This window comes from Pleurodeles waltl, chromosome 10, assembly GCF_031143425.1.
Source record: "Pleurodeles waltl isolate 20211129_DDA chromosome 10, aPleWal1.hap1.20221129, whole genome shotgun sequence".
Lineage (NCBI taxonomy): Eukaryota > Metazoa > Chordata > Amphibia > Caudata > Salamandridae > Pleurodeles > Pleurodeles waltl.
In genome coordinates this window covers 29264883-29291852 of record NC_090449.1, presented here as the reverse complement: position 1 = coordinate 29291852, position 26970 = coordinate 29264883, and the positions used below count along the sequence as shown (strand labels likewise).

The window sequence follows — 26970 nt, the reverse complement described above, 5'->3', positions numbered from 1 at the left end:
AACATGCACCAGGATTGGGAAATGTCTGGACAGACGCTGTCAGCAGGATGATGTATGGCGTTTATTTTTAAATAAACACTGGACAACAGACAGCTGAATCTCATGTTTGCTGTAGTTTGAATATGTTTGCCATGCACCACAATTTCAAGTATCTTCTATTTGACAGCTGTTAGTACTATCTGGGATCTCAGAAACGTTCTCAAACAGTTAAAAGGCCACTCATATCACTAATTTCCAGAGCGTATTTCAAAATTAACAAGAATTCTTCAGATTTGATCTTTTTCTTCTGGCTGCTTTATTGTTGTATTTAATTTAGGTTTTCTCTCTCTCCTGTGATGCATTTCACTACTATCATTTAAGCACAGAGTGCCAGTTTCTCCAGTATTGTATCTTCATAGATTCACATGCTTGAATCATTCCTCGTCACCGAAGTGGGAGTCCCGCAGTACAATTAAATAGCATTACAAAGACCTTTTACATATAAGTCAATGTTAAAGTGCCTTCACTTTCACAACTTATTCACATCATTAGAAAAGATCTGAAGTCCAGTCAGTGAGGCAACAGCACCCTTTAGAACTCGCACCACAGAAGCTCCAGTCTCTTAGATTTTCTACTGCACATCTTGTGAAGGGAGTCTCCCTGAACTGTGCTCAGTTTTCTTCTATTCAGCTGCTGGAATTTAACAACTTGATTCCATAATGTCTGAAACATCAAAGAAAGGCCTCTTCAGAATCCTGCAGGACATGTAGAAAGGAAAGGCTTCATGTGGATGACTCACATAAGGACTGCCTCTACTATCTCTACCCCCAACATAAGGTAAAGGATTGTAATGTTTGCCGCACTTTTTCATTCAAAACCTTAAAGGACAGGAAGGGAAGGCTTTTATTATGGCTGCAAAAATCCAAGACGCAAAAAAACCTACATCTTCGGAGGAAAGTAGTGACACTCATTTAGGTCTCACAAAAGAGAAATGACCCATGGCCAGGGGACCTACGTGGAAAGCAAAAAAGGCCCTTAAAGTTTCACATCATGGGTCATTCAAAGAATCTCAAAAAAGCAGAAAAAGACTCAAATCTCCTCACAAGCTGCCTCCCCTGAGCCTAACACACCAGGTGGCTTCCAGGACTGGTGGAGCTCACAGCCCCTCAGAACTCCAGGTTAAAAACCAGGATAAAGTAGAAGAGGAGGAAGAAGAGCAATATTATGGCCATTACTACAACCTACAAGCAAAGATATTTTTTACACCACTACCAAGGTTATCTTGAATTGCCCACCAGACAGGGCGACATTCAAGTGCTGTAGGAAGCTGGCCTGGTGTGTGGAGGACACCTATGGTGTTGGCACCTTTTACCAGGTCCGGGCAACCCCTATTAGTGAACGAAGACAGTGTGCTTTGGAAGCCAAGGCTTTCTAGAGGTAGCTGTGGATGAGCAGCCAAGACTTATCTACAAGAACTGCAAAGCTTATGCAATACCACAATAGCCACACAGTAACTTATCACACATGAAAGGAACCACACAGTATTACAAAAATAAAGGTTCTTTTTTACAGTAACACTACACTCGATTACTTATAGACGGCCCCCCAACCGGAGGTAAGTATACACTATGTATATATGATATTATTGCATAATTGTCGGATTATTTGAATTACAAAATATTTTAATAATATTTTAAAATTCTCTGATATCAAGGAAATTGGGATCTGTAAGAAGCATCAAAGATGCTTCAAGAATGAATCAAGAGTTATTGGCTAACAAACCATTCTTGACAATATTTCATATGATATTGAAATTTACAGTCTTTGCCTCTCAAATTCATTATTAATCTAATTTTGTTAAAATAATTTTTGTGGATATGCAAATTTAAAAATTATATTATGTGGTATTATAATATTTGAATTCATTCACATATAAAGTAATTATTTTCTTTTGCAATGTACTACAAATCCCACAATGCATTGTATTGGTAATAATGGTGTGTGAATATAAAAGTGAACATAGTGAAAGGACTTGTAAACTCAGAAGAAGACCGTTTGGTCGAAACGCGTCGTTTTGTTTTGTTGCACTGATTAAAGTGGAAGAATAAGCCATAAGCCTCAACGGAGTGCGTTGCCATTATTTTCTTGTATATATATATATATATATACACACACACACACACACACACACACACACACACACACACTAGCAATCATAAATTAGCATAGAAACAACAAATATTAGCAAGAATTGTAGAAAAATATCTAGGGCCATAGGGGAGGGCCAAACCATATACTAAAACAGTGGAATGAGATGTGAAGTCCCCCACCCAAGGGTATGGAGTAGTTAAAGGGGAACTGGGAGAACTCGGATCCCCAAGAGGTGAGTATCTTAGTGGCCCCCAGCGACCAGGAGAGCAGAGGTTATTACCTGTTTTTCCCAAAGGCTAACAAGAGGGCTTGGATTGTGCAAGAACCGGACCAAACCAGAGGAACCCAAAGGTGGATTCTGGAAGAAGAGGACCTGCAAAAGAAGGGGACCGAGTCCAGTACACGTTGGAGTGTCCAGTCGGGTCAGGAGTGACTACCCACCCTTCTGTGGATGTAGATCCAGGTCGACGGGGGAAGGAGAAGACCAGCTGTGGAGTCCATTCGCTGCAGAGGTGTCCTTCGAGCTGCATAGTTGATGTCCCACGTCAGTTGCCAGGTTGCAGATGGTCAGCAGTTAGGAGAACCACCAACAAGCCTTGGCAAATAGAAGAGTTGTAAGATTAAAGAGGACCAGCAAGGGCCATGAGACGCGACCCTTGGAGGCGAGTCTGGGCTGACCCTCAGCAGTCGGGAGAGCCAGCAGAAGCAGTTTCAGCCCCCATGGGCAACCCACTGGCAGCAGGCACAGTAATTTGCAGTGAGACCCAATCAGCATACCTGGAGAGGAGTCCCATGTCACTGGAGCAGCAGAGGAGAGACTGTCCTCGCAAGGATGAAGTGCTGGGGGCTACTTGTAGCCTGAAGATCCCTTGGAGCAGGAGATGACAAGCCTTGGTTGCTGCAAGAGTTGCAGTGCACAGGGGTAGTGTCCTGCAAGGAGAGGCAAGGGCTCTCCGTCTCTCAAGTTGGACAGCGGGCAGAGAAGACCAAGGGGACCACTCCAGACCACCACCTGTGATGCAGGATCCAGGCAGTTCCAGAGGATAGCAGATCTACGCAGCCGAACTTCGTTGCTGTGGGTGCCTGCAGATGCAGGGTAGTGACGCCTTCACTCCAAGGGAGGTTCCTTCTTGCTTCTTGGTGCAGCTGAAGTCTTGCTGGGAGGGAGTCCCTAAATAGCCCTAAAGGAGGGTTTGGTCACATTGCATGGTGTGCACCTATCAGGAGGGGTCTCTGACGTCACGTGCTTTACCTGACCACTCAGTTTCTCCAGGGGCCTCTGCACATCTTGGTATCAAGTTGGCAGAATTGAGGAGCTCTGGGCACCACCCCAGGGGTGGTGATGGACATGGGAGTGATCACTCCCCTTTCCTTTGTCCAGTTGTGCACCAGAGCAGGGACCAGGGGTCCCTGGGCTAGTGCATACCTGTTTATGCAAGGTGGGCACCAGATGTGCCCTTCAAGGCAAACTGGTGGCTTGGAGAGGCTACCCCTCCAAGCCATGTAACACCTGTTTCCAAGGGAGAGGGTGTTGCCTCCCTTCTCACAAAGGAAATATTTTGTTCTGCTTTCCTCTGCCTGAGCTGGTGAAGGAGCAAGAGGGCAGAAAACTGTCTGAAGGGCCACAGCAGCATAGGCTGACTGGAAAAGCCTGAAGACTAGTAGGAGCAATATTGGGCGTCCTCTAAGGAGCCCCCAAAGTGCATGGAATCATAGGGCTAATACTAGCATTAGTATTGGGGTATGATTCTGACATGTTTGATACCAAATATGCCCAGGTTTGGAGTTACCATTATTTAGCGGGACATAGGTAGTGACCTGTGTCCAGTACATGGGTAAAATGGCTTCCCCACACTTACAAAGTCCAGTGCCATGGAACTGGAGTTCATAGGGGCACCTCTGCTCATGTAGGGGTGCCCTCACACACAGGGACCTGCACCCTGACCTTTGGGCTGGAAGGGCCCACCATAGGGGTGACTTGTGGTTTTCACTAAGGCTGAAATGGCAGGCCTGCAGACACACTGTGCATGGGCTCCCATGGATGACATAATACATGCTGCAGCCCATGGGGGACCCCTGGTGTCACAATACCCTGGGTACCTAAGTACCATTTACTAGGGACATATATAAGGAGACACCAGTATGTCAATTGTGGAGTCCCTGCTTGCCTAACAGGACACCCTAAACCAGATCTGTAATCTCACAAGCGGCACATCGTCATTATAAAAATCCTTCCACTCCCATCTCAGCTCCGCCAGACAAGGAAGGCAGGTGCTTGGACAATACAGGAAAGAAGTTCTCCACCATGTCTGCCATCACTGTTCGTGTGGCTAATTCCCTCGCCATTTAAGGCCTACAATAGGCAGATGTGGTCATATATCAGCACCCTCATTGACCTAGTGCCTGAGATTACAGACTGCCTCCACTGGTTGTCAACAGCTTGTAGGAGCACTGTGTTAAGACGGCACGGCTGTCTCAAATCAACATCCTTCCGCCATAAATCCATTCCAAGATGATGATGGAGAAATACTGTTTGGGAAGCATATAGACAATGCACTGTTAGCCATCAAGAGTGATACCGATACGGTCAAGCCCCTTGGAACCTTGCAGTTTTGAAAATTGCCATTTCGAGGGGTACGAGGAAGAGGCTTTTCCCCCCATAGAGGATGATTTAAACACTTCCAGCAATATCAGCCCTTCCACCAAGGGGAACGCATCCCCCTCGTCTTCACTTACTGAAAAAAGAAGCTCTCATCATGCTTCCCAATGGAGCAGTCGAAAAAGTTCCTTTTCCCAAAAGGGCATGGGTATCTACCCCATTTTTTTCATCATCAGAAAGAAATAGGAGGAATGGAGACCCATCCTACACCTCAGGGGGTTGAACAAATTTCTTCAGAAACAATCCTTTCAAATGGTCACTCTCTCAGATATATCACACATAGGAGAGAGAGGGAGGTTTGTTACCACCATACTACCTCAAAAATATTTTGGCCATACACACAAAAGGTATGGGGGCTTTTAGAGGTTTTTGTAGACCCTTCACGTGAGACATGCGTGGGGGGTTCTTCCTTTACGGAATAGTTGGTCTTACACACATAATAGTGTAATGCGTCATCATGTGACTACCTATCCCCACCCAGGTAGGACAGTGCCGCCTGGGCGGACTGAACTTCATGGACTTCTACATCCAAAAGGAGTGCTCAGATTAGATTTTTCTGGATAATGCAGGGATCCAGTTATTACACTAAAATAACCTACCAGATCACCAGTTTGTATCACTTTTAATTATGATGTCTGTTGGTAAGATTAAAAGCACAAAGATGGACAGGTGTTAGAGTGTGATGACTCTTATTGTCTCTCTCAACGTCAAGGCCAACATGTTTCTGCCCTCATACTAGGTCATAACAGGCCAGGGGCATTCTTCAGGGGCTGAGATCCCTTGTAAAACACTATGCATAGGGAAACCTAACCTTCTTGTTAGTAAACACATATAAGGCGGACCTACCTGAAGATTATTCGAGCTGGTGTAGAGCCTACATGAACACAAAGACAAAAATGATAAAAAATAAAAATAGCCATAAGAGACCACAACAAATCTGGTCCCACATGGAAATAATCGTAGAGGGCATATACTGATGACTTAAATTACTGATGAACCCACTAAACTAAAACATGCACCACCCCAATACAGACAAAGTGCAATCACAAAACCATGCAATCATCAATTCAAGTAAGCGTAAAGCCTCTGTCTACTTATTTCATTCAAATAAGAAGAATATACACTCTCTTCCCCTACATCTATAGGGTCGCTACCCCCTGGTCTGGGGTGGGGGAGATGCCCCTTGTAGTCACACTCTGCATAGTCAAGGTATGGAAAAGAGGAAGAGAAGGAACAAGGAGTAAGGAGAAAACTGCCACAGTCAAAACGAGCGGCTTGGTCACCCGATTTAAGCTTCTCTGTATCCCTGACTTCAAACCTGCTCCCTCAGGGGCAGTTAAACTCTGGTAATTCTGTTACTCAATGCTGGGGAGGCAATCTTTATTGTCTCTCAGCCAGTATAATAAGTAACCGAACAGGGGCTCACTAACTTAGATCTACAACTATTAATTAAATTTGCCAGGTGATTATATCAGGGAATAATGTTTGTGGCCTCAGACGATATACAATGTATTGGAGTGCTCGACACAGAAGGCGTCCATACATCGCCCCCAAGAATTCAAGCTTGAAATGGTGAGAGGATCTAGAAATTATAAAAAATGTAAAATTCTAAAAATTTGGATCCCCCCGCCCTCCTTCCTTTCTGGTACCTGTCACATTTGTGGTCTAATCACAATTATAGCACACTTAGGTCCGGTGCTAGAGTGCCAGTCCCCTCCTTCGGGGCCCCCCCTCCAAAATGGGTGGGAAAGAAGGGAAGGGTTGCACTTACTTCATCAAAGGCAGCATCACTCTGATTTACCTATTCATCCTCCACCCAGCCGCTGTGTGCAGCGAGCACAGGTGGCAGGTCCATACGACGCAGGTGGTGTGTATCCGTGGACACGTCACAGTTGCGTCTTAGCGCTCTCCACCTCGCAGGGGGGCTGATGGGGGATGTGGTCCTCTCAGATATCCTGCATCTCCTGAACCACAGAGGCTGCATGACAACTCTTGACTTACAGTATGCATATTTCCACATTCCCTTACATCCCAAGCACCACAAATATCTCCAATTCGCTGTAGCCAGCAACCATTACCAATTCAAGGGCCTCCCATTCAGAATCAAGTCAGTTCCCTGCATTTTTACCACATGCCTTGCCCCATTAGCAGCCGCTCTCAGAAAGGAAGGTCATCAGGTATTTCCCTACCTGGCTGACTGTTTGCCAAAATCTCAGACACCGTCGGAGGCATCCAAGTCTACAAAAGCTTGCACCACATTATTTCAAAACCTGCGTCTCACAGTAAATCATTAGCATAATTCGACAACTCCAGTACATCAGATAATTTTTCTGGGCTCCACCCTGGATACCTTCCAAGACTAAGCCTTTCTCTCTCAGGACAGACAACAATGACTAAAATATCTGGCTATTAAACTCTCCAGATAAAAGTCAGTTTCAGTCAAGTCGCTGCTGGGCATGATGTCCTCCGCAATCATTCCGGTCCCTCTAACATGCCTGAAAATGAGACCATTATAAGAGGCACTACAAAAGCAGTGTATTCGGCCAACAGGGTCGTTTGAGGAACTAGTCAGTATAACACCAAGAATGGTAGAAACATTAGTGTGTTGTTCCCAGAGCTCTCATCTCTCAAAGGGTGTCACGTTTTTACCTTTAATACTCGACTTTGTCATAATCACGGTTGCTTCCCTAGAGGGCTGGGGCGGCCATCTATAAAACCTGCAGATTCAAGGGAAATGGTCCGACTTCCAAAAGACCATGCATATAAACCACCTGGAGGTCATGGCAATTTTTCTTACCCTCAAAGCATTCCTACCACAGATAGCAGGTTTTTCAGTGCTGGTATGCACTTACAACACAACCAGCGTGCACTATATTAACAAGCAAGGGGGTACAAGAATGCTGGCGCTCTCCCAGGAAGCCCAAGAACTCTGAGGCTGGCTAGCAACACACAAGATAGCTCTCAGGGCTGTGCACGTATCTGGAATAAACAATATCTTGGCGGATGCACTCAGCAGATCCAAGGACAGTTGCCACAAGTGGGACCTGGTTCAGTCACAGCTGGATAAAATCTCCTGACCTTGGAGCAAACAAGTTTTGGATCTTTTCACAACAAACAAAACAACAAATGCCAGTTCTACGCCAGTCTGCATTCGCTCCCAGGGTCAAGGAGGAATGCATTTTTGACCAGATGGTCCAGGATTTATGCATAAACTTTACCCCATCCCTCTCATACCGAAAGTTCTCAACAGGATGAAAGTGGAAAGATGTCACCTCATTCTGATTGCTCCCAGGTGGCCCAGCAAAATTGGTTCAGGGAGCTTCTTCTCCTCTCGGAGTCCGTGCCCATTTGCTTTTCAGCAATGCAAACACTATTGACAGTGAACAAGGACCAGGTCCCACATCCCGACCCAGATTCACTCCACTTATGTGCATGGCTCTTGAATTCCATGAACTCCAAGATCTGAACATTCCCCAAGACTGCAGGGATATCCTCTCAAAAGCGAGAGTGGAATTAACATCAAAACATACAAACCGAAATGGAAAAGATTCTGTTTATGGTGCCAGCAGTCCAAGCTGCATCCTGTAGAAGCATCACCAGAGCAGATCCTACCTTACCTTCTCTCGCTCCCTCGAGCAAGATTGGTGCATGCGTCTATAAAAGTATATCTTGCTGCAATATCAAGATATAGACGCTCCTCGAACTCTCTCTCACTGTGCTCCGCAAGGATCATCAAGCAATGCATGAAGGGATTGTTCAGGGTTTTTCGTCTGGTACATGCTCCTCCCCTGGAATGGCACCTAAATGTAGTTCTTTCTCAGTTTATCATATCTCTGTTTGAACCCATTCACAAGATGGACCTCAAATGTCTCACACTGAAAGTAGCTGTAATGTTGGTGCTCATGTCAGCCAGAAGAGTGAGCAAGATACAAGCGTTCACAGTGCAGGAACCTTCTCTATGTTTCACAGAGGATTATATCATCCTCAGGACTAATCCAAAATTCATTCACTAGGTTCCATCACAGTTTCATCTCAATGATCCAGTCATTCTAAGAACCTTTTTCCCAAATTCGACATCTCCAGCGGAGAGATCTTTGCATATGCTTGACATCAAAAGATACCTAAAATTCTACTTGCAGCGCACTAAGCAGATTCGTGAGACTGAACAACTGTTAGACGCTTGTGGTCCAGTTAGGCAAGGTGAATAAGTTTTGAGGACAACCATCGCAAAATGGATCTCAGTTCCCACCTCAATGGCCCTGTTTGCGGGTGTTCCGCTGTAAAATATATTTTGTGCTGTGAATTGGAAAAGGTTCCTCACATTTACGCAGCACTATTGCTTGGAATCAGCACATCGCAGTGCTGTAGTCGTTGGACAGGCAGTGTCACGCCATCTCTTTCATTAAGGTGAGCCTCTGTAGTTTTGAATACTAGTAAAACTTGATGTTACAATATTTTGATAAATAGGATGCATATATTTTATCACATATACTGTGTTTATGTATTAGTATGTAGATAGATCGCACCATTACCAACATTCCTCAAAGGGTATTTATAACACAAAATGTGTAACTATAATAACTGCTTCTGATTCAAGCATGTGAATCTATGAAAGATCCAATTCTGGAGAAAGAAATGAGTCACTTACCTGTAACTGCAGTTCTCCAGTATTGATATCTTTCATAGATTCACATGCAACCCACCCTCCTCTCCATAGAGTCTCCCATTAGTTCCTCTTGTTTTATATCTCACTTGTGCTAGCAAATCTTAGAGACTGGCGCTTCTGTGATGAGGGTTCAAAAGGTTGCTGTTGCCTGATTGCCTGGACTTTGGGTCTTTTCTAATGATGTGAATAAGTTGTGAAAGTGAAGGCACTTTAATATTGACTTATATGTACAAATTCTTTATATTGCTAATTAATTGTACCATGGGACTCCCACTCCGACAACAGGGAATGGTTCAAGCATATGAATCTATGAAATATATCAATATTGGAGAACTGCAGTTCCAGCTAGGTGACACATTTTCATGCTTGGGTTGGAGCCAGTACTAAAGGTCTGTAGACAGTTTAAGGGCTTTATCTTCTGCAACAACTCATCAGACATATCCTAAGATGTTTGCTCTTCTCTGAGACAATACTGTTTATCACAGACACATAACCAGTAGCCATGTACGGCTCCTTTGTAGTATTACAGCACCCGTGTGCAAGATATACTTTTGGCATTCAGTGACTTATGCACTGTTTTTATTTAATATTTGTCTGTGCTCATGCATATGGATGTTCTCGCATTAATGGAACAAGTGACAGTTCTAATCATGTTGCTACTGTTTGGCGTCAGTTCTATTCCTCTAGATGTCTGAGTTGACATAAAGGTTTTAAAAAGGGCTTCTGCTTGGGTGTGCAAGCATTGGTTTCCTAAACAGTTTAAAAAACTTGTTCAGACCCCTGTCCAGTTCTAGTCATATGTCCTTTTGCCATCATGTCACAATGGGCAGATTCTGATGGATACAACTACCTTTGGATTCCTCACCTTATGAATTCTCCCAATGCGCCAGCATTCGTCAGAAACTTTTCTTTCCAGCTCTTCACATCAACGAGGATGTCATAATAGCACGGCTCCGCACGTGACACAATCTGACGCCATCGGAGCCATAAGAAGTCCTCGCTGGCGTGGTGACGTCAGTTCCCTTTTTTCCACGCCTTTGAGGTAATGGTATCTAGCTCTCCGTAGCTTTCTTCAGCGGTCGAGGGAATTTTTTGTTACTATGTCTCCGCCAAGAAAATCTGGTTTTAAACCTTGTAGAGAGTGCAGAGGTCACATGTCGGTGACAGATCCGAATGAAAACTGTTTGTGGTGTCCAAGTTCGGATCATGATGTCGCTGGTTGCTCATCCTGTTAGAGCGTGAATCCGAAGGCTCGGAAGGAGAGGGAGGCAAAGCTCTTTCTTTCCAAAGCTAAGAAGGAGAAGAGGGGACATTGTAGGTCAAAAACTCAGGACTCTTCGTCACATAAATCTTCAAAGTCCTACAAGAAGCAGCGTCGTCATGGATCGCTTCGCCTTTCGTCCAGAGACAGTCCTAGGTCGCCTTCACTGACTTCAATGTCACAACCCCATACAACTTGGGAAGTCAGTCCCTTGGTATCTCCCCAGCCAAAGTCACTTGAGGCGTCTCTGGCGATGTCGCTGGTGGAAATTTTGGCGTCACCGACGAACCCGGTGGCTCAATTTTCTCCAACATCCTCGCATCAGGAGTTCAAGGTTAAGGAGTTTGAGCAGACCTAACCTCCACAAGACGAGAAGGGGTATCCTGCCTTTCGGGCTCCAGGAGCGGATTCGTCCTTGTTCCTTAATGCTATGTTTAGCGCACAGGCAGGCTCCTTTTCTGCCTTTTCTTACGACATCTCGTTCGACACCGATGATGACACCATCACCACAGATGGCGCTGTTACCGACGGCAGACAGACTTCGAGCGGAGTTGGCTCAGTCTACTCCAGCGCAGAGTGTGGATCCTGCTTCTCTTCTGACTTTGCACTTTTCGGGTGCCGTCGATGTCAGTGAACACCACGTTTGAAGTCAAGACTTAGAACAAGGAGGGAAGCCTTACAGCTGCTAGAAGAGTAGACAAGAGCAACACCTAGAAGAAGGGGATATTCCTGAACCTTCTGATGAGTTCCAGGGACTCAGTACGGCCATTGGACTGGACACTCCCCTAGAGTGGGAACTTTTGTCGCCCAGAGGTGCAGTTTCGACAGAAATTTCAACCTGTCATGGGGTTTTCAGGAAAGCGACAGACCTTTTAGATCTACCCCTGCCCGCTTCAGAATTGAAGACTAATATTCTAACGGAAGTGCTGCACCCCACAAACTCATCTTCGGAACCTCTGCTTATTTTTAATGACTCTTTGACTGGATATTTGGGAAAAGTCAGTGACTACTCTGGCCATGAGACATAAGGTGGCTCAAGGGGACCCAACATTTTTAACACAGCACCCAATGCCAGAAAGCGTGGTGTTAGAGGCTTCTTGTTCTTTTAAGGCAGTTCCAGGTTCGTTCCCTACAACTCCATTTGATAGGGAGTCAAAGCAGATGGAGCAAACTGCTAAAAACACTTTCTCTTCAGGGAGTATGGCCTTGAAGTTTTTGAATGCAACCTGTGTGCTGGCTAGATACATCTACGCCTTGATGGATACGGCCAAGGAGGTGGTCCCTAAGTTGCCGCAGGATGTTCAAAGACATTTTCAGGAACTTTTGCAGGATAGTCAAGCAGCAGCCGAACAAGTAATCCTTCCAGGCCTGGACACTGCAGACTGTCGCAAGAGCCATGGGGACATCAATTGCCACCAGGAGGCATGCGTGGCTTAGAGGTTCTGGCTTTTCATCGGATGTACAATCAACATTAATGGGCCTCCCTTTTGATGGTGCCAGGCTGTTTGGGACAAAGGCTGACTCTGCCCTGGAGAGATTTAAGGACAGCAGAGCCACTGCAAAATCTTTGGACCGTCAGTCGTCTTCATCATCTTATAGGCAATTCCGGAGATTCAGAGGTTTTTGGTCGTGGCTCATCCTTTTGTGGAACACGCAGCACTTTTAAGTCCAGCTTTTCAATTTCCTCTACAGGTCCTATAGAGGGCGTGGACATAGATCGAGAGGTGCCACACAGCAGCCTTCCTCCTCCTCTTTCTCTTCGTCCTCTGGAGGGAACCAGGCAGGGTAGCAACCCTAGTTCTTTCCGCTTCCTCCAGCATGTGTTGCCCGTAGGGGGAAGATTGTTACATTTTCTCAAGTGATAGGGAGCCAATAACATCGGACTCATGAGTATTAAGTATTGTGAGAAAAGGTTATGCCCTTCCCTTTTGAGAGTTTCCTTCTCCCTTCCCTCTCCGTCAGTCCTTTTGTGTAGAAGAGCGTCATCTGTTGCTTCAACAGGAGGTGAAAGGTCTTCTATTAAAGGGCGCAGTGGAGTTGGTTCGGAGCATGAAAGGGGTCAGGGATGTTATTCAAGGTATTTCCTGATTACCAAGAAGGGTGGTCATTTGAGGCCTATCCTGGTCCTGAGGATTTTGATTTGGTTCCTCAAACAGGAAAAGTTCAAAATGCTGACCCTAGCACAGGTGCTTCTTGCATTGGACAAGGAAGACTGGATGGTGTCTACCAACTTGCAGGATGCATATTTCCACATTCCCATTCCGAAGTCACACAGGAAGTATCTCCGGTTCGTGGTAGGGTCGTAACACTACCAGTTTTCAGTCCTTCCTTTTGGTCTTATTTCCGCACCCCGAGTCTTCACGAAGGTGATGGCAGTGGTAGCAGCGCATCTCAGAAGGAAGGGAGTATCATTATTCCCTTACCTGGACGATTGTCTGATCAAAGCCAAGTCCCCAGTCAGTGGTCCTTCATTTGCAGGTGACATCCCAATTATTGTTCAACCTTAGCTTCAATCTCACCTGGAGCCCTCTCAGTGCCTCTTGTTCATAGGGGCAATACTGGACACAACATTGAATCAGTCCTATCCTCCTCCCCAAAGGATTCAGGACAAACAGGCGATGATTCCAATGTTTTAAAAGGGAGCGCCTGTTCCAGTCCTAAAGGTCCTACATCTGTTCGGTCTGTTCACTTCCTGCATTCTGTTGGTCACTCACGCACGTTGGCACATGAGGGCTCTCCAGGGGTGCCTCCGCAAGCAGTGATTTCAACACAAGAGGGATCTCAAGGAGTCAATAACGATCTTCAGAGATGCTGCACTGGATCTGCAGTGGTGGAGTGTACAGGGCAACCTGTCTCAAGGAAGGCCGTTTTCACTTCCACCTCCAGTGTCCACAGTCACAACGGATGCCTCCACTCTAGGTTGGGGAGCTCAACTGGGGGAGCTGGAGATCAAGGGTCATTGGTCTCTAGTAGAACAGATGTTTTACATCAATCTGTTAAAGTTGCAGGCGATACGTCTGGCTCTCATGGCCTTCCTACTGTCCATTCGCGGTCAGTCGATAGACGTCTTGACTGACAACACTACCGCAATGTGGTATATCAAGAAGCAGGGAACAGTAGGGTTGTATCTTCTCAGCAGTGAGGCTCTGTTGCTCTGGTCCTGGGCTCAGGGCCATCAGTTTTGCGTAGTGGCAAACCATTTGGCCGGAGTTCTGAATGTACGTGCGGCAGTCTCAGTCTGCACTTTTCAGCTGATCACGAGTGGCGTCTTCATGTGGAGGAAGTTACTCACATCGTCCAGTTGTGGGGAACACTTCGGATAGACCTGTTTGCCACTCAAGAGAACGCGCACTGGCAGTCTTTCTGCAGTCTCCAGTATCCGATGCAGGTGGCATTGTGGGACGAGTTTCAATTGAGCTGGAGCAATCAGCTTCTTTACACGTTTCCCCCATACCTTTGATTCCTCTAGCTCTGAGATATATTCATTAAGACGGGCCCAAGTCATATTAGCAGCCCCGGATTGGCTGAGAAGGGTGTGGTACACAGACTTCCTTCAGCCCTGGCTGTGCCTTCCGCTCCGTCTCCCTCTCAGGGCAGGCCTCCTCTCGCAGTCGCAGGGGCAGGTTCTACACCTTCACCTCCAGAGCCTGAACCTTCATGGCTGGAGATTGAACGGGGCAATCTGAGTTCTTTCCCCCCCCCCCTGAAGTGGTGTAAGTTATTTTACACCCAGGCGCCCCTCCACCAAGTCTGTCTATGCTGGCAGATGGGCAAAGTTTGTTAGTTTGTGTGAGGGGAGACATATCAACTCTTTAAATGTCCATTTGTCTACTGTTTTGAGGTTTTCTCTATCCTTAGCGCAACAAAGGCGTGCTGTGGCAACTGTAAAAAGCTATCTCGCTGCACTGCCAGCTTTCATTTGTCTTCCTGATCTACCCTCTGTTTAACTCTCCTATAGTTCTTCGATTCCTTAGGGGTTTAACAAACAAGTTTCCTCCCACTACATTCGTTATGCCCCAGTGGGATTTGAATTTGGTATTGACTTTTTTGATGGGTTCACCATTTGAACCAGTGCATAGTTGCCCACTGAGGCTCCTTACTTTTAAAACAATTTTCTTGACAGCCATCACGTCAGCTAGATGTGTGAGTGAGCTGCAAGCTCTTAGTGTAAAACCCCCTTACGCTACCGTCCATGTGGGTAAGGTGGTTTTGAGAACCAGGATGGCTTCTCTGCCTAAGGTAGTTACACCCTTCCATCTGGGACAGACTATAACACTTCCATATTTTTATCCTCCTCCCCACCCATCCAAGGAGGAGGAAAGGCTGCATCGCCTGGATCCAAAGAGAGCTCTCAGCTTCTATATTGAAAGGACAAAGGACTTCAGAACTGCTGAGCAGCACTTTCTTGGCTATGTGGACAGAATTAAAGGCAAAGCTGTCCACAAAAGAACTCTTTCAAGGTGGGTCTTTCTTTGCATAAAGATTTGTTACTCTCTGGCAAGTAAAGATCCTCTTGAGGGCATTAGGGCTCATTCAACCAGGACCAAGTCGGACACTTCTGCTTTAGCCAGGAGTGTGCCTGTTGTTGACATTTGCAAGGCAGCGACTTTGGCTTCCCTCCACACTTTTGAGCAACATTATTGTTTAGACTCGGAAGTGAGGAAGGATGGCAATTTTGCCCGTTCCGTTCTCTAGGACTTCTTGGTTTGACCAGTCAAGCACCTGCCTCCGATTGTGGGACTGCTTTGGGATTCTATTCATAAGGTGAGGAATCCACAGGTAGTTGTATCAATCAGAAGAACAGGTTACTTACCATGGGTAACACTTTTTCTGGTGGATACAGTAGCTACCTGTGGATTCCTCACAGTTTAACCCTGCTCCCCGTTGCCTGTCTGGTTTATTATTTTGTGTGTGGGTGTGTGTATGTATATATATATATATATATAAAGATCCATTGATGAAGAAGAAAACTTACCTCATGTTACTGTAGTTCTACAACATTGGTATCTTTCTTAGATTCTCCTGCAACTCTCCCTTTCAATGAGGCTCCATTGTATATGGATACCATAAATTATTATAAGCTTGAAAAAATCCTAACCTGGAGTCACTGAGGGGAGTAGAGATAGGTGCATATCCCTCTCTTATGGTGATGTTTGTAATGTATGGTGAGGTGGATAAGCTATATGATCTATGGTTGTTTCCAGTGTTCTTGTGGGTCTATGTTGCATCAGCTACTAAGGGTTCACAGCCAGAATGCTGTGGAATATTCAAGCATGTTAATGTATGAAAGATACCAATGCTGAAGAGCTGCAGTTACAGGTAAGAAACATTTTTGTAACTAGAGGAAGACTTGTCTTTACATGGATGCACGGTGCAATCTGAGAGACAGTTCAGCTGTTCCTGTCCTTGACATCCAAGTAACCTGAAAGTTATACTAGTCATCTAATCAAAGGAACATCTCTCATATGTGAGGTCTCTTTGATTTGTATAACGCAAGAGAATGGGGAACTTTTGAGGCCTGAGTGTTACTACCCGTGTATCCTAATAAGTAATAGGTGCAATGTTTGCTGCATCATGCAAGATCTGTGTGTCCTAATGAATAGTTCCAGTGTCCAGTTCTTGAACAAATACGCCTTTTGAAATCTGAGAAATAGCTCTACGTTTTGGCCCTGTGGGATCAGAATACTATCAGAAAAAGTATGTTGTTACGATAACAGACTGTAAGACGTTTATTAATAATTTAATTGTGTCATCAGTCTCCTCATGAAGAAGGCACTCCTTGGGTTATGGGTTTTGTCACTCATTTTGAATCGTCTGTATGCTCTGGCTGTTTATAACGATTGTTGGTTTGAAATGGCACCTCTAATTTCTTTCTTTTTATTCTCTTTTCTGTCATGTCCCCTACTGTTATCTTTCCCATTTCCCAGGGTTCCTGTTCTTCCTGTTCACTGGCATCGCCTACATTTTCAGGCCTAATGTTCGCTTTGTGGACCCCCTGAAGGAGAAGCTTGTAGTTGGCCTTTTCTTTTTAGGTGTCACCCTGTGCCTTTTTTTCTCCTGGCTTTTCCACACTGTGTCCTGTCGCTCCCAGAAGGTGGCCCTTATGTTCTCCAAGTAAGAGCTTTCTCTGTGTGTCTGTCTGTCTGCCTGACTATTGTTATTTTTGATGAGGCAGTGCTACTGACATTTTCCAAGTTAAAGTTCTTTCAAGCTCTCCTATCTTGTCATAGCCCTCCCAGGACAGGTGGGCAAGGTGGTGAGGGCTTATTCCTAATTTCGAAAAGTAAAAGCTACAGTTGGCTGTACCTTCCTAGGTGATGGCTTAAAATTCAAGTGTGACTGTCTTTCCGTTATCGCTGAGGAGGCAGCCCAGGTATTCTCCAAGTAAGCTCTGCCTTTGCCTCTCTATCTGTTTTCCATGCCTTTCCAAGGAGACTGCAACATAATTCTCTAAGCTAAAGATTCCTCTAACAATCTGCCAGTTCTGCATCTCCCCCTAAATGTCTGTCCCTAAAATTTGTGCATTATCTGACTCTGGCCCTCATTATGACATCAGCTGTCTTTTCCCAAGACCTCCGATGCCATGGGCGCCAGAAGACAGCCAGTGCTGGTAGTCTTCCGCCCGCCATGATATGGACACTGCCGGATTTCTGTCACAATTAGGGCGGAAATCCGGCAGTAGCCATGCTGGCGGGCAAGGTGCCTAGGCGGTGCTACCACCTGCACTGCCCTGCCAGAAGGACACCGCCAGCCGAATTATAGCCATTCATATGGCCTGGCTGTGTCCTGCTGGCGGTAGCAGCTCCCCTTCCCTGCCGAACAACCTCCTTGCCGGACAAGGTAAGTTAGGCGTCCGTCAGAGGAGGAGGGTTGAGGGTGTCGGTGTTGTGTGTGAGTATGTGGTGTCTGCATGTGTGTATGAATGTGTGCGTGTGTGTATGTGTCTGTGAGTGTTGTGGTGTGTGTGTGGTTGTATGCATATGAGTGAATGCGTGTATGAATGTTATAGTGAGTGCGTGTCTGCATGTCAGTGTGTATGCGTGTGAGCATTTGTCAGTGAATACGTGTATGGATGAGTGTGAGTGAATGCGTGTATGGATGAGTGTGAGGGAATGCGTGTATGGATGAGTGTTAGTGAATGCGTGTATGGAAGTGGTGGTGCATGGGTGCGTGTGTCGTGCATGTGTGTGTGTGCATGCATGATTGTGGGGAGTGTGGTTGCGGTTTGGGGGGCACTGTTATTCTATGGGGGCTAGGGAGGGTGTGGTGATTGCGGGGGGAGGTGGGGGAGCCTTCTACCGTTGACAGGGAATTAATTCCCTGTCACCGGTAGCCCTACCGCCATGGTTTTCGTGGCAGTGGATCCGCCGTGAAAACCATGGTGGTAGGCCGGCTCATTATACCGATGGCGGTCTTGTGTGGTCCGCTGGGTCGGAGATGCACATCTCTGGCCTGGCGGTTCATGCCGCCATGGAAGTATGAGTGTTGATGTGGCAGATTGGCTGCAGCCAACCTGACACACTCATAATGTGGCAGTATACACAGCCAACCTTTTGGCGGTGATACCGCCTCATTAACCATGGCGTTCAAAAGACCGCTAGGGTTAAAATGAGGGCCTTTGTCTCAGAGAGGCCACCTCACCCCCACTATGTCATGACAACAAGCCCCTAAATGTACATCTGGAACCTCACTTGTAGGAGCTGTCCACAAAGATATAAGAGATGAAAATAATTAATATCAATTACGTTTCAAGCAATCTGGCTTGGCATATGTGCCTTCCTGTCCAGGATAAAGAAGTAGTTGAAGGAACTGCCGTAAAACCCCTCTTAAATTCTGGCGAACAACCAAACAAGACTTCCAAAATCTATTCTGAGACACCTCTTCCACCAAAGGGAAGATCAAAGTTGTCTTTAAGTTCTTTGTCTTCCACTGTTTGTAGTGCCCATCCCACGACACTACCCATTGTTGTTGCTGCTGTCTCATCTATTATAAAAGCTATTGTGAGTATCTCCTACTTCATAGACTCTACTCATTGACGCTTCGTTGATGAGCGTTCTCTTGTCTACAGCTCCTAATTAGTCTACAACTCCATTTACATGTTTGCCATCAATGGTTCTACTGTTGAGGAGATGCCATATGTCAAGATTGTCAGTTATCCCACCTGAACTTATTGCAAAACAGACAGTAAAATTAGCCTCAGGCTCTTCTTCAGTCCTACCGCCGCAAGACAAGTCACCCAGCAAAATCTCCTTTTATCTTCTCTTGAAACGTGAAACCTGAAGAATGAATGCAACTAAGGTCGGCCCCTTTGGCCCTACTATTAGCTCAATGCAGCTTCATGTGGAGTTTCAGGAGGAAATTGCAGAGAAATATAAACACTACTCACTTAGCCAAAAGAAAGGGGAGTCGTTCAGCCATGGCTTGAAAAAGAAGAAGAAAAGCACAATATTGTGTTCCCCACTTTGACCAGCATTATGATGAACATTATGAGCAACCTCAGTATCAAGAGAAGGTCCCAGGCAAGCCCAGCTCTCCCCACCCTGCTGCATAGATCTTGCTCCTGTCTTCTTGCTTTATCCCCCATTTTTTTAGTACCTTCTCCTTGCTTTTCCCTTGTTCTTACTGCTTTCTCCTTGCTTTTCCTTAATTTTCCCTGCTTTCCCATTTATCCCTCAATGTTTGTGTGCTTTCTCCTTGCATTTTCCTCCTTTTCACTGCTTTCTGCTTGTGTTTCCCCTGTTTTTTCGAGTGCCTTCTCTTTGCTTTTCCCTCGTTTGCACTGCTTTCTCCTTGCTTTTTCTGTAGTTTTTTTGTGTGGCTTCTCCTTGCTTTTCCCTCATTTCATTGCTTTCGCCTTGCTTTCCCCCCTGTTTTTTTGAGTGCCTTCCCTTTGCTTTTCCCTCATGTTTTGTGTGCCTTCCTCTTGCTTTTCCCCCATTTTTGTGTGCATTCTCCTCGCTTTCACCTTGTTTGCACTGCGTTCTCCTTGTCAGTTCTGTTGTTTATGTGTGCCTTCTCCTTGCTGTTTCTCCCATTTGTGTGTGCCTTCTCCTTACTTTTCCCTTGCTCCCCTTGCATGCCTCCTGTTATTTCTTGCCTCCCGCCTAGCCCCACCTATCGTCTCCCAGCACCCTTCCACCATCCAGGGACCTACTGTAGGAGGCTGGCCTGGTTTGTAGTGGGTACCAAGGGGTACGTACACTCTGCACCAGGTCCAGTTATCCCTTATTAGTGTAGAAGAGGTGTTTCTAGCAGCTTAGGCTGATAGAAGGTAGCTATAGCAGAGCAGCTTAGGCTGAACTAGGAGACATGCAAAGCTCCTACTATACCACTGGTGTCATATGGACAATATCATAAGAATACACAATACACAGATATACTAAAAATAAAGGTACTTTATTTTTATGACACTATGCCAAAGGTATCTCAGTGAGTACCCTCAGTATGAGGATGCCAAATATACACAAGATATATGTACACAATACCAAAAATATGCAGTAATAGCAAAAGGAAGTAATGCAAGCAATGTAAAGTTACAGTAGATTGCAATAGGAGCACATAGGTATAGGGGCAACACAAACCATATACTCCAAAAGTGGAATGCGAACCACGAATGGACCCCAAACCTATTTGAGCTTGTAGAGGGTCACTGGGACTGTAAGAAAACAGTGAGGGTTCGAAAAATAGCCCACCCCATGACCCTGAAAAGTAGGTGTAAAGTGCACCTATAACCCCCAGAGAGCACAGAAGTCGTGATAGGGGGATTCTGCAAGGAAGACCAACACCAGCAATGCAACAACAGTGGATTTCCGGACCTGAGTACCTGTGAAACAAGGGGACCAAGTCCAAGAGTCGCGACAATGTCGAGAGAGGGCAGATGCCCAGGAAATGCCAGCTGAGGGTGCAAAGAAGCTGCCACCGGATGGTAGAAGCTGTGGATTCTGCAAGAACGAAGAGGACTAGGAACTTCCCCTTTGGAGGATGGATGTCCCACGTCGTGAAGAAGCTTGCAGAGGTGTTCCCACGCAGAAAGACCGCAAACAAGCCATGCTAGCTGTAAGGGTCGCGGTTAGGGTTTTTGGATGCTGCTGTGGCCCAGGAGGGACCAGGATGTCGCCACTTGGATGAGGAGACAGAGGGGGCGCCCAGCAAGTCAGGGAGTCCTCACAGAAGCAGGCAGCACCCGCAGAAGTACCGGAACAGGCACTTGGAAGAGGAGTGAACCGGAGTCCACCCGAAGTCAGAAAAGGGAGTCCCACGACGCTGGAGGAGAACTCAGAAGGTTGTGCACTGCAGGTTAGAGTGTCGGGGACCCAGGCTTGGCTGTGCACGAAGGAAATCCTGGAAGAGTGCACAGGAGCCGGAACACCTGCAAATCACGCGGTACCCAGCAATGCAGTCTAGCGTGGGGAGGCAAGGCCTTACCTCCACCAAACTTGGACTGAAGAGTCACTGGATGTGGGAGTCACTTGGACAGAGTTGCTGAGTTCCAGGGACCACGCTCGTCGTGCTGAGAGGAGACCCAGGGGACCGGTGATGCAGTCTTTTGTTGCCTGTGGTTGCAGGGGGAAGATTCTGTCAATCCATGGGAGATTTCTTCAGAGCTCCTGGTGCAAGAAGGAGGCAGGCTACCCCCAGAGCATGCACCACCAGGAAACAGGCGAGAAAGCCGGCAGGATGAAGCGATACAAGATTGCAGTAGTCGTCTTTTCTACTTTGTTGCAGTTTTGCAGGCGTCCTGAGCAGTCAGCGGTCAATCCTTTAGCAGAAGGTGAAGAGAGAAGTGCAGAGGAACTCTGGTGACCTCGTGCATTCGGGATCTCAAGAATTCCCCAAAGCAGAGACCCTAAATAGCCAGAAAAGGAGGTTTGGCTACCTAGGAAGGAGGAATAGGCTAGTAACACAGGTAAGAGCCTATCAGAAGGAGTCTCTGACGTCACCTGCTGGCCCTGGCCACTCAGAGCAGTCCAGTGTGCCAGCACACCTCTGAATCCAAGATGGCAGAGGTCTGGGGCACGCTGGAGGAGCTCTGGGCACCTCCCCTGGGAGGTGCAGGTCAGGGGAGTGGTCACCCCCCTTTCCTTTGTCCAGTTTCGCACCAGAGTAGGGCTGGGGGATCCCTGAACCGGTGTAGACTGGCTTATGCAGAGATGGGCACCATCTGTGCCCATCAAAGCATTTCCAGAGGCTGGGGGAGGCTACTCCTCCCCAGCCCTGACACCTATTTCCAAAGAGAGAGTGTGTAACACCCTCTCTCTGAGGAAGTCCTTTGTTCTGCCTTCCTGGGCCAGGCCTGGCTGGACCCCAGGAGGGCAGAAACCTGTCTGAGGGGTTGACAGCAGCAGCAACTGCAGTGAAACCCCAGGAAAGGCCGTTTGGCAGTACCCAGGTTCTGTGCTAGAGACCCGGGGGATCATGGAATTGTCCCCCCAATGCCAGAATGGCATTGGGGTGACAATTCCATGATCCTAGACATATTACATGGCCATGTTCGGAGTTACCATTGTGACGCTGTACATAGGTAGAGACCTATGTACAGTGCACGCGTGTAATGGTGTCCCTGCACTCACAAAGTCCGGGGAATTTGCCCTGAACGATGTGGGGGCACCTTGGCTAGTGCCAGGGTGCCCACACACTAAGTAACTTTGCACCCAACCTTCACTAGGTGAAGGTTAGACATATAGGTGACTTATAAGTTACTTAAGTGCAGTGGTAAATGGCTGTGAAATAACGTGGACGTTATTTCACTCAGGCTGCACTGGCAGGCCTGTGTAAGAATTGTCAGATCTCCCTATGGGTGGCAAAAGAAATGCTGCAGCCCTTAGGGATCTCCTGGAACCCCAATACCCTGGGTACCTCAGTACCATATACTAGGGAATTATAAGGGTGTTCCATTATGCCAATGTGAATTGTTGAAATTGGTCACTAGCCTGTTAGTGACAATTTAGAAAGCAGAGAGAGCAAAACCACTGAAGTTCTGGTTAGCAGAGCCTCAGTGAGACAGTTAGTCATCACACAGGGAACACATACAGGGCACACTTATGAGCACTGGGGCCCTGGCTGGCAGGGTCCCAGTGACACATAGACTAAAACAACATATATACACAGTGAAATATGGGGGTAACATGCCAGGCAAGATGGTACTTTCCTACACAACCCCCCACCCCCAAACGAAGGACAATAAGACTAGACATGACCTGATGAGTCTTCATTGTCTAAGTGGGAATATCTGGAGAGTCCATCTGCATTGGAGTGGGTACTCCCAGGTCTATGTTCCACTGTATAGTCCATCCCCTGTAGAGATATGGACCACCTCAACAATTTAGGGTTTTCACCTTTCATTTGTTTTAGCCAAAGTAGAGGTTTGTGGTCTGTCAATGAAGTGAATGCCAAACGGGTATGGCCTCAACTTCTTCAGTGCCCAGACCACAGCAAAGGCCTCCCTCTCTATGGCAGACCAACGCCTTTCTCTAGGGGTCAACCTCCTGCTGATAAAAGCAACAGGTTGATCCTGGCCCTCAGAATTGAGTTGTGATAAGACTGACCCTACCCCTAATTCAGATGCATCAGTTTGAACAATGAATTTCTTGGAGTAACATGGGCTTTTTAGGACAGGTGCAGTGCACATGGCCTGTTTCAGCTCCTCAAAAGCTTTCTGACAGCTAGCTGTCCACAATACCTTTTTAGGTATTTTCTTGGAACTGAGATCATTAAGTGGGGCTGCAATGGAGACATAATTCTTAATAAATCTCCTGTAATACCCAGTGAGGCCTTATAATTCTCAATGAGCATGTTAGACAATAATTCTCTAGAAGGGTTCTTTCCTACCACTAAACCTCTATCAATGCAGAGACTCCTTAGGCTCTTAAAGTTAAGGTGGTCATAAGTTGTATTGACCAAATTAAGAGGAGTTCCTACACCAGACATGATAGAAGAAGGTTTAGAGACAGATAAAAGAGAGAAAAAGTTTCAGGACTTTTTAAAGAAACAGAAAAAAAACTTTTTCAACTTTTTGAAACTTTTTTGAAAGTTTAGAGGTACTTTTCAGCACTTAGCAGATAGTGTAAGAGAAGAAAAGCAAAACTTTTTGGTTAGGTGTACATACACTGAACTTGTTTTGTATATTATTCTCTTATGAAAAGTACACAATGACAAAGTGGTAAGTAGTTGCAAGTACTTATCCCACCGCTGCACGACCAATGTAGTAGGCTGGCCTGGTTTGTAGTGGGTACCAAGGGGTACTTACACTCTGCACCAGGTCCAGTTATCCCTTATTAGTGTAGAAGAGGTGTTTCTTGCAGCTTAGGCTGATAGAAGGTAGCTATAGCAGAGCAGCTTAGGCTGAACTAGGAGACATGCAAAGCTCCTACTATACCACTGGTGTCATATGCACAATATCATAAGAAAACACAATACACAGATATACTAAAAATAAAGGTACTTTATTTTTATGACAATATGCCAAAAGTATCTCAGTGAGTACCCTCAGTATGAGGATGGCAAATATACACAAGATATATGTACACAATACCAAAAATATGCAGTAATAGCAAAAGGAAGTAATGCAAGCAATGTAAAGTTACGGTAGATTGCAATAGGAGCACATAGGTATAGGGGCAACACAAACCATATACTCCAAAAGTGGAATGCGAACCACGAATGGACCCCAAACCTATTTGAGCTTGTAGAGGGTCACTGGGACTGTAAGAAAACAGTGAGGGTTCGAAAAATAGCCCACCCCAAGACCCTGAAAAGTAGGTGTAAAGTGCACCTATAACCCCCAGAGAGCACAGAAGTCGTGATAGGGGGATTCTGCAAGGAAGACCAACACCAGCAATGCAACAACAGTGGATTTCCGGACCTGAGTACCTGTGAAACAAGGGGACCAAGTCCAAGAGTCGCGACAATGTCGAGAGAGGGCAGATGCCCAGGAAATGCCAGCTAAGGGTGCAAAGAAGCTGCCACCGGATGGTAGAAGCTGTGGATTCTGCAAGAACGAAAAGGACTAGGAACTTCCCCTTTGGAGGATGGATGTCCCACGTCGTGAAGAAGCTTGCAGAGGTGTTCCCACTCAGAAAGACCGCAAACAAGCCTTGCTAGCTGCAACGGTCGCGGTTAGGGTTTTTGGATGCTGCTGTGGCCCAGGAGGGACCAGGATGTCGCCACTTGGATGAGGAGACAGAGGGGGCGCCCAGCAAGTCAGGGAGCCCTCACAGAAGCAGGCAGCACCCGCAGAAGTACCGGAACAGGCACTTGGAAGAGGAGTGAACCGGAGTCCACCCGAAGTCAGAAAAGGGAGTCCCACGACGCCGGAGGAGAACTCAGAAGGTTGTGCACTGCAGGTTAGAGTGTCGGGGAACCAGGCTTGGCTGTGCACGAAGGAAATCCTGGAAGAGTGCACAGGAGCCGGAGCAGCTGCAAATCATGCGGTACCCAGCAATGCAGTCTAGCGTGGGGAGGCAAGGCCTTACCTCCACCAAACTTGGACTGAAGAGTCACTGGACTGTGGGAGTCACTTGGACAGAGTTGCTGAGTTCCAGGGACCACGCTCGTCATGCTGAGAGGGGACCCAGAGGACCGGTGATGCAGTCTTTTGTTGCCTGCGGTTGCAGGGGGAAGATTCCTTCGACCCACGGGAGATTTCTTCAGAGCTCCTGGTGCAAGAAGGAGGCAGGCTACCCCCAGAGCATGCACCACCAGGAAACAGGCGAGAAAGCCAGCAGGATGAAGCGATACAAGGTTGCAGTAGTCGTCTTTGCTACTTTGTTGCAGTTTTGCAGGCGTCCTGAGCAGTCAGCGGTTGATCCTTTAGCAGAAGGTGAAGAGAGAAGTGCAGAGGAACTCTAGTGAGCTCGTGCATTCGGTATCTCAAGAATTCCCCAAAGCAGAGACCCTAAATAGCCAGAAAAGGAGGTTTGGCTACCTAGGAAGGAGGATAGGCTAGTAACACAGGTAAGAGCCTATCAGAAGGAGTCTCTGACGTCACCTGCTGGCCCTGGCCACTCAGAGCAGTCCAGTGTGCCAGCACACCTCTGAATCCAAGATGGCAGAGGTCTGGGGCACGCTGGAGGAGCTCTGGGCACCTCCCCTGGGAGGTGCAGGTCAGGGGAGTGGTCACTCCCCTTTCCTTTGTCCAGTTTCGCGCCAGAGCAGGGCTGGGGGATCCCTGAACCGGTGTAGACTGGCTTATGCAGAGATGGGCACCATCTGTGCCCATCAAAGCATTTCCAGAGGCTGGGGGAGGCTACTCCTCCCTAGCCCTGACACCTATTTCCAAAGGGAGAGGGTGTAACACCCTCTCTCTGAGGAAGTCCTTTGTTCTGCCTTCCTGGGCCAGGCCTGGCTGGACCCCAGGAGGGCAGAAACCTGTCTGAGGGGTTGGCAGCAGCTGCAGTGAAACCCCGGGAAAGGAAGTTTGGCAGTACCCGGGTTCTGTGCTAGAGACCCGGGGGATCATGGAATTGTCCCCCCAATGCCAGAATGGCATTGGGGGACAATTCCATGATCCTAGACATATTACATGGCCATGTTCGGAGTTACCATTGTGATGCTGTACATAGGTAGAGACTAATGCACAGTGCACCCGTGTAATGGTGTCCCCGCACTCACAAAGTCCGGGGAGTTTGCCCTGAACGATGTGGGGGCACCTTGGCTAGTGCCAGGGTGCCCACACACTAAGTAACTTTGCACCCAACCTTCACTAGGTGAAGGTTAGACATATAGGTGACTTATAGGTTACTTAAGTGCAGTGGTAAATGGCTGTGAAATAACGTGGACGTTATTTCACGCAGGCTGCAGTGGCAGGCCTGTGTAAGAATTGTCAGATCTCCCTATGGGTGGCAAAAGAAATGCTGCAGCCCATAGGGATCTCCTGGAACCCCAAATACCCTGGATACCTCAGTACCATATACTAGGGAATTATAAGGGTGTTCCAGTATGCCAATGCGAATTGGTGAAATTGGTCACTAGCCTGTTAGTGACAATTTAGAAAGCAGAGAGAGCATAACCACTGAGGTTCTGGTTAGCAGAGCCTCAGTGAGACAGTTAGTCATCACACAGGGAACACATACAGGGCACACTTACGAGCACTGGGGCCCTGGCTGGCAGGGTCCCAGTGACACATACACTAAAACAACATATATACAGTGAAATATGGGGGTAACATGCCAGGCAGGATGGTACTTTCCTACACCTACTTAATGGAGGCCGCAGCACGACCCCATTGTGCAGGTCCCAGGCCCAGATCGCCCTTTT

General features: G+C 46.9%; 1 protein-coding gene across 1 annotated transcript in view; it reads left to right on the top strand.

The window, feature by feature from the left end:
* The window catches only part of LOC138262299 (adiponectin receptor protein 1-like), a 147490-nt gene that overhangs the window by 21648 nt on the left and 98872 nt on the right, over positions 1–26970 (top strand). Inside the window, exon 4 of the mRNA XM_069212199.1 lies at positions 16644–16830. Within this exon, the coding sequence (XP_069068300.1) occupies positions 16644–16830 (187 nt within the window). The remainder of the gene's footprint in view (positions 1–16643; positions 16831–26970) is intronic.